This window comes from Dermacentor albipictus, chromosome 1, assembly GCF_038994185.2.
Source record: "Dermacentor albipictus isolate Rhodes 1998 colony chromosome 1, USDA_Dalb.pri_finalv2, whole genome shotgun sequence".
NCBI classification, from domain to species: domain Eukaryota; kingdom Metazoa; phylum Arthropoda; class Arachnida; order Ixodida; family Ixodidae; genus Dermacentor; species Dermacentor albipictus.
In genome coordinates, this window is record NC_091821.1 from 435,752,178 (window position 1) to 435,764,494 (window position 12,317).

The 12,317-nt window shown below is 51.2% G+C and overlaps 1 protein-coding gene across 1 annotated transcript; it reads right to left on the minus strand.

The window, feature by feature from the left end:
- Positions 1 to 449: 449 nt before the first annotated feature.
- On the minus strand, positions 450 to 2,201 carry LOC135907711 (solute carrier family 22 member 6-like). Its single transcript, XM_065439429.2, has one exon. The coding sequence runs from the start codon at positions 2,199 to 2,201 to the stop codon at positions 450 to 452; it is 1,752 nt and encodes a 583-aa protein (XP_065295501.1).
- Between the last annotated feature and the right edge of the window lie 10,116 nt (positions 2,202 to 12,317).

Sequence of the window (12,317 nt, forward strand, 5' to 3'; positions counted from 1 at the left end):
ACGAACCGTCTTGTTTAGTTTGCCATTGCACTCTTTTCTCCGAATAGAGTTCCGAGTGACAGCAAGGCGCGAAATCCTGGCGCTTCGCTTACGTGGACACTTAGGTCTAAGAAAAATTTTAAAAAGTATAGGAGAAATAGGTTTCTAGCAGTATCAATGGAATCGCGTCGTCGCAAACGCGAGGCACGCCGAGGTACAACGTAGAAAACTGGAACGGGCTTGGATATTCAAACAGACACTCCAAGTGACCCAGCCGTCCCTGCAAGTTCAAACCGTTGCAGCAACGTAACAAGACAAAGTTCTACAATGCTAACACACAAGAAATACTCTAACTGAACATCTAGTAACGCGAACGTGTGACAAACTGTGGCAAAATTCTGAACTCCTAGATGTCACAAACAATGCCGTGGTGTACAAGTGATATGTATCTCATGTCCGCGCAGAAAGTTCTAGTATGTCTTTTCAGGAGTTGTCCCTATTGGTAAGTCACTTGATGTTGCTCTGTCCTTCGTGATGGGGGTGCCCCGGTGCTTCACGGGCTCCCTTGGCATACGCACCAGTGTCTCTTGCATGGCGCGCTTCCTATCCTCGCTTGTCACGAGGCCGGAGCCCTTGCTGGGCGCTAATATGTATTGCTGCCTAACGTCAATGTGACAGGGCACAAGTTCGGCGCCCACCACGAAAAGTGACATGAAGGCGGCAGCAATGGCAAGCTGCAACGTTGTACGGCGGCCACCAAGCAGCGCTGGACTCATCTGGGCCAAGGTGTCACCCAAGCGGCTGAAGGCGAGACCCACAGAGATACCAACGCAGCGGGTTAAGACCGGGTACGCGACGACGTATATGATGAGATAGAACGTAAAGCAGGCGGTTCCAGTTGCGCGCATTATAATTACGAGCGAATCACGCAACGCAGTCTGCTCCCGTGGGTCAGTGGCCAGGATGGTCAGTGTTACGGCAAAGACGAGTGCGGAGGTGCTCACGGTGTTCCTGTAGCCGAAGGTAGTATTGAACGGCGACGAGACCACGGGCACACTGAAGGCCACGATGAAACTCAACGCTGTTGTGGTTTCCCCGATGGGAAAACCGTCGTTAATGACGAAGGCGTCGAAGGCGTAGCTTATCGCAGCCCACATATAGCACATGGTAATGGTGCAAGCTCTGAACTGTGGGCTGCAGATACCGCTGCTATTTCCAGCCTCCCGACTACGAGCCTTAATCTCCGCTGCCTGAGCTGCCACGAGATCTCGGCAGTGCTCTGGGGAGACCTTGTTTATACTTGCCGCACGCAAAGCGATGCGCTCGGCTTGTTTGATGTTGCCGGTCTCCAAAAGCCAGCTGGGTGACTCATCGATGATGTAATAAAGTAGCAGGAGAAGGCATGTTGGAACCATCAGTATCAGCTGAAGCGTCGCCCATCCTGCCTTCACGAGTTGAGCGGTAAACAGTGTGATCGGTGATAGCATGAACGTAGATATCGCGATCATGATTATATAATCGCGATATTTTTCACTCGGCGACAATTCATAAACCATCCCGTACACAGGTACCACGAGGGCACTCGTGGAGGCTGACACGACGGCACGCACACCCACGAAGAACTGGAAGTCATTCGGCATGGCACTAGCGGTGCGCGATATGAGGACTACAGGTACGGTGAAGAAGAGTACCGCCTTGCGGCCGACGCTGTCCGCGAGCGCTCCGACTGCAGGCAGCGTGGCTATGCTGGCAGCCGCGTACACGAGCCTCGCGACGTCGATGAGCCAGCGCCTGTCGCACACTAGGTTCCAGTGGCTGACGATGTTGTTCCCGTACTCGCCGAGGTCGAACTCCCACGATGCGCAAGGCACGATGCGAGCCGCATGGCCACCGTCCGGAGGATCGCGCACTGTACAGTGGCTGTGCTCGCCTTTCTCGTCCACCGGTATGGCCAGCTGTTTCCACTCGTCCACGCTGAGGTTCTTCATGGAATCGGGCCGCCTGCACCAGTGATCCATTACGCCAGCTGTCAGCCTGAAGCTCTCGTAGTGCAGCCCGTAGCTGTAGACTACGATGACTGCGCCGAATACGTGTAGCATTTGGTAGGCGCTGCACCCATACGGCACCTGATTCGCTAACCGCTTCGGCGCTGGCTTCACCAGGGCGGATTCGCCGGGCACAGACGGTGGAGTCGTGGCCCGTCGGTCGTGGTGTGCGGCCATCCTTGAAGCTTGCTTCTTCTTCTATTGTGACCGCATGCGCGCAAGCTAATAGGCACGAGCAAGGGCGTGTTGCGCGGGCCATGGATCAGCCTAAATGAACGAGTTACGTGCACTTAAAAAAAACGAGAATGCTACTGTAGGCTAAGCTCCCGCACTTACTTCAAAATAATTGCATTTACACTACAAAAAAAATTACATCGCTATACGGTGTTCCACACGATAATATTCTTCATCAAGCGTAAACTAAAGAGAGACAGACAAAAGAGCATCCAAATGAGCATCAAAGCATCAAATTGAGCATTAAATTGGGTAATGTGCCTCTGAGCTTAAGCTAAAAGGCGGAGATGAAGTGACCACCGCAAATGACGCGTTTTGATTTTGCAGAGCTGAGGACTCCTTTCTCGGTGGAAAGGGTATATTTTATAAAATCAAGGGTCTTACGGAAACCCGACTAGTAGGGGAAGATCATTGTCAATAAAACAGACGGCACCTACCAAGGTAGAGCATATTAATATAAAAGACGTTTCAGCTGTCGCATAGGAGCCGAGTTCACAAGGACAGCAACCGGCGAAGTACACTCGCTTAAGTACGTGTTATCACGTGCTGCAGATATCGCGCATATACGGGAGGGCGGGGGTATCAGTACTTTTATTAAACCTATGCGAAGAGTTACAAATGATTAAAGTTAGCAAGTGCAAGTGTCAGACCTTTTCTTTTTTTCGGTGGAGATCATGTACGCGTCATGCTATAGTTGATCTCGTGCCCAATTAGACGCAATATACTGTACTTTGGTCAGCGCCGTGTGCTTCATTAAGACTGATGTCATTCGTTCTTTTACGCATTCGCTAAGCCTTCATATAGCAAATCAATGTCAACAGCTACATGAAAAGAACGCTAATACCAAGCTTCCTCAGGGGCCGTTCCTGAGTGCAAGCCAAGTGAAAACGCTGCGAGCTAACGTCAGCTTCTTCAAGTGCATGACATAAATCCCAGTTGCACGCTGCATAAGAGAGAGAGAGAGAGAGAAAATAATGCAGATAAAGGCAGGGAGGTTAACCAGAGGTAGTTCCGGTTGGCTACCCTGCGCAGGGGGAAGGGTTAAGAGGGATAAAAAGAGAAACAGAGTAGAAGGGGGAGATAGAAAGGGAGACAAGCACGAACAAAGCGAGTACACTACATAGCGGTAGGGGGCGGCATTCTTAGAGTCTGTCGTGAAGCCCCGTAGACCGCAAGAACCTTACTAGCGCATGTAAGGCCTTCAACGCGGATGTCTTTTCGGAGCATTGGCCTAAAGCTTTTAGTTCTGAAAGTGGACGATTTTCCAATTGGTCCAGTACACTGCACATCACTTGTCTCTCAGCACTGTATCGCGGGCAGACACAGATGATGTGTGCGAGCATCTCGTCGATGTTACATGTGTCGCACGTGGGTCTGTTGGCCATTCCTATGAGGAAAGCATAAGCGTTTGTAAAGGCAACGCCTAGCCACAGACGGTAGAGCATGGTCTGTTCACGTCGTGGTAATCCAGGCGGGAGGTGCATCCGTATGTCCGGAGACAATGAACGTAACCGACACATGGTGAAAACATTTGAGTCCCACAGGGGGAAAGTACACTCACGGGACCTCAATCGCAACTCAGCCGCAGCGTCTGTTCGCGAAAGCGGAATGACGACTCGTTGACCACTTTCATGTGCAGATCGGGCGGCTTCGTCGGCGTGGTCATTCCCGCTGATGTTACTATGTCCTGGAAGCCACTGAAAGATTATGTCGTGTTCCGTGTCATAGCTTTGATGATATATGTGCCGAATTTCTGAGGCCAGTTGTTCATTTGGTCCGTGGTGCATTGGGCTTTGTATGCACTGAAGGGCTGCCTTGGAGTCACTAAAGACTGTCCATTGTTGCGGAGGCTTCTGCTTAATGAAATCAAGTGCAGCACGCAGCGCCGCTAGTTCTGCACCCGTCGATGTGGTCACACATGAAGTTCTTAATTTGATTTCCTCAGATTGTGCCGGGATGATGACTGCAGCAGCAGAGCTGTTGAGTTTTACTGAACCATCTGTGTATACATGTTGCCGGAATCTGTGCACGTTGTGAATGTGCTCCAATGTTGCTTGTTTCAAAACTTGCAATGGCGCTCCAGCTTTCTTTCTGATTCCTGGAATTGTCAGTTGAACTTGGGGCTGGTGCAGACACCACAATGGATCGTGTAGCGGGCGTAAATTCTGATGGCAAGTGCGATTGATGTCTTGCAATAGTTTTAGCAAAAGTTGAAAGTGGCCTTTTTGCTGGCAAGCAGGCAAGATGGTGTGAGGGGATCCGAGTCAGGTGTCGGATGTGCGCTCTCAGGACATCTGTATCAATGTATACTGTCAAAGGAGCGTCTCTGGCTATGTCCACTCTCGCAATCGATGACGTTGTTTTGGGAAGACCGAGACAAGTCCTGAGTGCTTGGGCTTGCACGCTCTGGAGTTTGCGAATATTCGTAGTGCAAGTATTTCCTATTACAGGTAAGCTGTACCGCAGGAAGCCCAAAAACAGTGCTTTATATAGCTGCAACATTGACGGTACCGTTGCGCCCCAGGACTTCCCGCCGAGAAACGCAAGAAGGTCCACAATGGCGGCCAAACGCTTTGTCATGTACGAGATGTGAGGGCTCCAAGACAAGTCTCTATCAGTGATGACGCCAAGAAATCGTTGCGTTCGGCTATATCGTATAATTTGGTCGTTAATCCGCAAAGCATAAGGGGCCATTGATTTGCGAGTAAAAGCAACGAGTGCACATTTCTCAGCAGAAAGCTCCAGGCCTTGTTTTCTTAGGTATCTTGACACAGCCGTTGAGGCTTTCTGAAGTCGTGCGCGGACTTGTACACGTGTCATGCCTGAAGCCCATATGCAAATGTCGTCTTCATATACGGAGAGTTGAACGGTTTGCGGTAACGAATCAGCGAGACCAACGAGCACCACGTTGAAAAGGGTAGGGCTGAGTACTCCGCCCTGCGGTACACCACGGCTGGTATAGCTAGGCTGCGTTGGTCCGTCTTCAGTCAAAATAAAAAGAGATCTCCCATTCAAATACTTGCATATCCAGCGAAAGGTGTGTCCACCAATCCCTACAGCTTCTAAGGCGTCCAGTATTGCATGATGACCTACATTGTCGTACGCACCTTTAACGTCAAGGAATAGGGCCGCAGTGATTCGTTTCAGATGTTTCTGGTGTACGTATGTGACCAGGTCGATAACGCTATCTATTGACGAGCGGCCAGGTCGAAAACCAGCCATTACCTCTGGATAGACGTTGTAAAATTCCAAGTACCATTGTAACCGTGCGAGGATCATTCTCTCCATTACCTTGCCGACACAGCTGGCCAGTGCTATGGGACGGTAAGATGATAATTCCAACGGGGATTTGCCAGCCTTGAGGAGTGGAACAAGCAGACTGGATTTCCACGTTGTAGGGACCAGGCCGTCACGCCATGATGCGTTGTATAGGCCAAGAAGGGCATCTCTGGCTTCTTGACCAAGGTTTGCAAGCGCAGAGTATGTGATGCCATCGTGTCCTGGTGACGAAGATCGCCTGCACCCAGCAAGTGCGGCCTCCAGTTCTTCGAAGGAGAAAGCAGCGTCCATACGAGGATCTCGGCAGCAAGGTGGCACAATGGGAATAGGTGCGCAAGGTGAATACGTGAGCGCCGGACGCGCGATCCTTGCGCAGTAATCTTCGGCTACCTCGATTTCTCGGCGTCCTTGATGTAGGGCTAGAGACTTAAATGGACGACGCTGTTGAGGAGCTGATCGAAGTCCACGGATTGTTTTCCAAACAACCGACAGAGGTTTACGCGGGTCGAGAGACTCACAAAACGATTTCCAGCGTTGATTTTGCAGTGCAGCAAGGCGACGCTGAATTTTCTTTTGAATGCGTCTGGCCTCTCTAAGGTCGTATAATGATTTATTTCGTCTGTACCGTCGCTCCGCTCGCCGGCGGATTGCACGGAGGCTCTGTATTTCCGAATCAAAGTCTGTGTATTTCTCTGATGGCCGATATGAGCGCATAGCATCCTGCATAGCCTCGGCGATCTCAAATTCTAGTGTGGACGAAATGCCTTCGTGGCATGCGTCTTCCATAAGTGATTTAAACACGGGCCAATCTATTGTTTGTTTAACATTTGATGGAACGGATTTGGTGAGGCCTTTTATCTTCAGGTAGGTAAGAATGTGGTCGCTTCCGTGGGTTTCTATATCTGCGAACCAATGGACGCTGTGAGTGAGGCATCGCGAAACAAAAGCTAAGTCTAAACAACTGCTGTACGTCCGGCCGCGCAGAAACGTGGGACTGCCATCATTTAGACAACAAAGTTCATGGTCGCAAGCAAAGGACACGAGGTTTCTTCCTTTGGAAATAATCTTGTTGCTTCTCCAAAGGGAATGATGCGCGTTGAAGTCCCCAACAACAATCCATGGGCCAGGTGTCGCATCTATAATGTCACTCAGTCTCTGCCTATCGAAACGACTCGATGGAGAAAGGTAAGCGCCCACTAAAGTAAACGCAAGTTCTTGTTTTTTCACGGTCAAACACACATACTGATTAGTGTCATGTGGCCGCACTGGATGAACAACATAAGTCAGTTCACACCGTATGTAGATGGTCACTTTGCTAATGTCAGCACAAGTGGATGACACATGAGGTTCATAGCCTGAGATCCGGACGGGTTTCTTTAATTTCGGTTCACAGACGACCACAATGGGGAATCGATTGGTGAAAACGTAATGGCGAAAATCACTGCGGGATTTCAGGCCACGGGCATTCCATTGCATAATAGATGCTTCCTTGACTTGTCTGAAGAACGGCTGACGCGGTAGAGCCATTGTGCTTGCTACTCGAGGCTCGCAAGAAGCGGATCCAGGCCGTCCAGCACTTGTAGTGCACCTCGAGCATATGGCGTCTGCATGTCGTTTATCAACACGCGAATGACTTTCATTAGAGATTTTATTATGGCGATTACTTGGTTGTCTTGACCTCGCACGTGATCTGTGCCCTCATTGGTTCGTCGGTAGTCCACCGTCGACATTTGATGGGCTGGAGGACTTAATGTCGGAAGTGCAGGCCAGTCGTTTGCAGTAGAGGCATTCATTGCGTCATCAGACACCGTGTTAGTGTGGGTCAGCGCCTTGGGAGCACCAGCCTCAGAAAGTATCGTCTGTCTTGCGATGGTATCAGTATTTCTAGTAGACGAGGATCGTCTACCGTGACGGCGGACACTACGCCGTCGTACTTTGGCGGCGGCCTCTCTGTGAGTTGAGTTGTCTCTCACCATTTGTTTTAGGACTTTCCGCTCTGTTTTGTGTCTCGGGCAGTCTTTCGACGATGCTTCATGGGGTCCGGAGCAATTGGCACATTTGAAGTGAGTCGCACGGCAAGCATCTGCGCTGTGCTGCTCAGAGCATCTTGAGCACACGGTCGAATTTTTGCATGTGCCGCTGACATGCCCGATCTTCAAACAATTACGACACTGAAGTGGTCTTGGAACAAACGGTCGCACTGGATGACGGAAAAATCCAACTTTCACGTGGGACGGCAGGCTATCTCCCTTCAAAGTTATCCTTACACAGCGTGAATGTCCTAGGCGACGGATTTCAATAATAGGTACATCTGCTGTGGCGGGTTTGACCAAAATAGGCAGATCGTTGTCGTCGATTGACTCATCGACATCATGGAACGAGATGGCACAGGAGGCGCCAAAACACAGCGAATCAAGTACGTCGCAGCTGCGCTTGCAATCAAGAACCAAAGAATCAGGACCTTCGCCACCTTCACATGTTCAGCGTCTTTGTCTCGGCAGTTTTCATCGGTTGTGCACCTTTGTTTTCAACTTAGGAGGTATCGGCCGTCGCGATTCATTGTGATGGTGTTAAGCCTCGGTTAACGTTCATTTCGGTGGACATCGGTGGTGTGGCACACTCGGACCCAGAGATTCGACTTGAAGATGGCGTGTGCCCGCGGCACAGGCCATCACTTTCTGACACGCCAAATTTCTGACATGCCCTACTGCTTCCAAATCACAGTGTACTGTTGCTCTCCTTCACTTTCGTTAGTTCGAACTTTCGTTAATTCGAACTGAAGCGGCTTCCCCTTGCGGTTCGAATTAACGAGGTTTTACTGTATATATATATATATATATATATATATATATATATATATATATATATATATATATATATATATATATATATATATATATATTGTAGCGGGTAATATGCATGTGGCACTGTATAGTTGTAGTGGGTAATATGCATGTGGCACTGTGCGGACTGCCACCGCTGCGGCGCGAGACACGAGCGCGGGTTGTTGATGCGAAGCGCTAGGACTCGTGCTCTAGAGCTACCTGCGATCCCTCAAACGAGCTACATAAACCCCATTTCAATATATATATATATATATATATATATATATATATATATATATATATATATATATATATATATATATATATATATATATATATATAATATTTGGGGTTTTACGTGCCAAAACCACTTTCTGATGATGAGGCACGCCGTAGTGGAGGACTTCGGAAATTTTGACCACCTGGGGTTCTTTAACGTGCACCTAAATCTAAGCACACGGGTGTTTTCGCATTTCGCCCCCATCGAAATTCGGCCGCCGTGATCGGGATTCAATCCCGCGACCTCGTGCTCAGCAGCCCAACACCATAGCCACTGAGCAACCACGTCCCAAGCCCGGTGCCAATGTAGAAGCTGTTCAGGCACCTCGTAACGACCAACACCCAGAGCGAGCTAGGGACGCGGAAGTCACTCGCTTACGCAAAGAGAACGACGATCTCAAGAGCACGATCAAGAGGCTAGTTAATGAAATGGCAGAGATTCGGAAACTCGTTTCAAATGTGTCGGATAACGGTGCGCCAGGCAGGGCCACAGAGACTCCAATCCCAGCCCCAGTAGACGGTACTGCGACGTCCACCAAACGCAGAGCAGTAGTAAAACAAACAGGTGAACCGGGAGCGTTGTCCGCAGAAGTCAGCGAGATTAAGCAAACTCTCATTGGGCTGGCAGATGGCCTCAGACAGGTCACTGCTAGCGTCAGTTGTCTCACCGATAACGTTCGTCAAATTCAGGTTGCACTCGGAGACCCCAACAGGGGCCTCGGAGCTCTCACTGATCGCATAGATGCCATTGAGGCGCGAATGGCTTCATCCGCCTCCGTCGTCCAACCGCTCACCGTTCCCGCCATACTAAAGGAAGCTAGACTTCAATATCCAAGCAGGGCGGCGACAGGAGGCCCCAGTCATTGCACAGCCCTAACTGCCCCATTAGGTGGTAGTCCATCCGGTCCGCCATAATGGATAGGTCCAAAGAGAGTTTTCGCATTTGGCAATGGAACTGCAGGGGGTATTCTAACAAAACAGCCCCTCTGCAGCAGTTCTTCAATTCTTTCGCTGTCAAACCTCAAGTCCATCCGGTCCGCCATAATGGATAGGTCCAAAGAGAGTTTTCGCATTTGGCAATGGAACTGCAGGGGGTATTCTAACAAAAATGCCCCTCTGCAGCAGTTCTTCACGTCTTTCGCTGTCAAACCTCAAATCATTGCTCTCCAGGAAACATTAGTCTTCGCCGCCTCGCTCCAGGGCTACAGGGCCGTGTCGGGCCTGCCCGGGGGGCGAGGGATTTGCACCTTGATTGATAAAAGGCTGACTCATCTCACCCACGACCTCAAGCTGGCAAGTGGTAGAATTGAATACGTCATGGTTGAGATCCTGCTCAACGTACCACAGCAGAATCAGCGCAGAAACAGCGTGTTCGTCCTCAATATCTACAGCAGCCCGAGGGACTTGCGCCAGCAGTTCAAGACCATCCTCAAGAAAGCGACCGACTTGGCCGGCCCTCGACCCTTAGTCGTCGTCGGTGACTTCAACGCACCGTACGGCATCTGGGGTTACGTCTACGACACTACCGAGGGGCGCAACCTGTGGCAAGACGCCAACGAGATGGACCTCACTCTGGTCACTGACAAGAATTTTCCTACGCGCATCGGCAACTCCGTCACCCGACACTCGACACCCGACCTCGCGTTCGTCAGGAACGTTGAGGACGTGGGCTGGGAGAACACCGCCATGGAGTTCGGCAGCGACCACTACATTCTCGAGACCAACTTCAAGGTGTCTCGGAGTAGGATCAAGGAATTCACGTTCATCGATTGGGACCGCTTTCGCAAGATTCGCGAAGAACCCGGCAAAGACAGGGCGCCCGCCACCCTTGAAGAATGGTGCGAAGGCGTCCGGAACGACGCTTCCGCGGCTACCAAGAAAGTAGAAACCGATCTCGACGTCGAGCGGATGGACAGCAGACTTGCCCACCTGATCGAGGCCAAAAACGCCCTGCTCCGCCGATGGAAGGGCCAAAGGCTCAATCGCAGACTCCGAAAAAAGATCTCAGAGCTCAACAAGGTCATCGATGAACACTGCAAGGCGTTATGCCAGCAGCAGTGGGACGAGCTCTGCGAATCCGTCGACGGACAGATGCGCAACGGCAAATCCTGGGGTATGCTGAAGCATCTTCTCGACGAAAGTGGTTCAAAGTCAAATCAGCGGCATACGTTGGCCCGGGCCCTTCACGAAGCCACCAAGTCTCACACGGTTGATGAGCTCGTCTCAAAACTCGTACAGAAGTACTTGCCCGTCTGTCACGATGGAGATCCAGTGACCCAACTCCCGGACTACCGAGGCCCTCCACGCCCCGAGCTCCACGAAGACTTCTCCGTTGCCGAGGTCAGACAGGCCATCTTCGCACTCAACCGCAAGTCTGCGCCTGGTCCAGACGGAGTCACCAACAGAATGTTGAGAAACCTCGAGGACACGTCGATCGTCTTCCTGACCGACAAAATCAACGAGTGCTGGAATAGCGGCGTTGTTCCTGCAGAGTGGAAGATGGCCTGTACGGTGCTCATTCCCAAGCCCGGCAAGGCCCCGAACATCGAGAACCTCAGGCCGATTTCTCTAACCTCCTGCGTCGGCAAGGTCATGGAGCGCGTCGTCCTCAACAGGGTCAACGGGTACCTCGAAGACAACGAGGTTTACACCTACAACATGATCGGCTTCCGCGCCGGACTCTCGACGCAGGATGCAATGAAGCTAATAAAGCATCAGATTGTGGATGGCCGTTCCAGAGACGTCAAGGCTTTGCTCGGTCTGGACCTCGAGAAAGCTGTCGACAACGTGCTACACAGCTTCATCGTAAAGACCATTTCAGACCTGGGTCTCGGTTACAGATTCCATAGCTACGTCAGCTCTTTCCTAACGGACAGGAAGGCCAAGCTTCGCATTGGGGACTTCCGCTCCAACGATGTGCCCCTCGGAGGGCGGGGCACTCCTCAGGGCGCCGTCATCTCACCCACCCTGTTCAACATCTGTATGATTGGTCTTTCCGAGAGGTTGGCACGCGTAGAGGGCGTCAAGCACACCATATACGCCGACGACATCACCTTATGGTGCCCCGGCGGCTGCGAGGGCAGAGTCGAAGAATCCATGCAGGAGGCGATCGATGTGATCGAGGAGTATCTCCGCCCCACCGGACTTCGATGCTCCCCCGCCAAGTCGGAGCTTCTGCTTTACAGAAAAGAGAAGGGAGGCAGACCCAAAGATTGGAAGCCAGTTTTCGAAAGCAGCATCAGTCTTCGTACTTGTGACGGGGGGGTGATACCCAGGGTCGACGTTATTCGGGTCCTCGGCATGTTTGTCGAATTCAACGGCGGGAACGGAACGGCTCTCCGCAAGATCATCGCAAAGACGGACAACGCTTTCCGCCTCGTTCGCAGAATAGCAAACCGGCACCGAGGAATGAAGGAAAACAATCTCCTCAGGCTTATCAATGCCTTCGTGCTATGTCACTTTACGTACACAATTTCTATGCACAACTGGCTCAGAGCGGAGCGAGACAAGCTCAACGCTCTCATCCGCAAAGTGGTCAAGAGGGCTCTCGGGCTACCCATCAGGACCCATACCGAGGATCTCCTCAAGCTGGGGGTGCATAACACTGCCGAGGAGATTGCCGAGGCCCAAGAACGTGCGCAACTCACTCGCCTGAGCACCACAGCGGCAGGTAAAC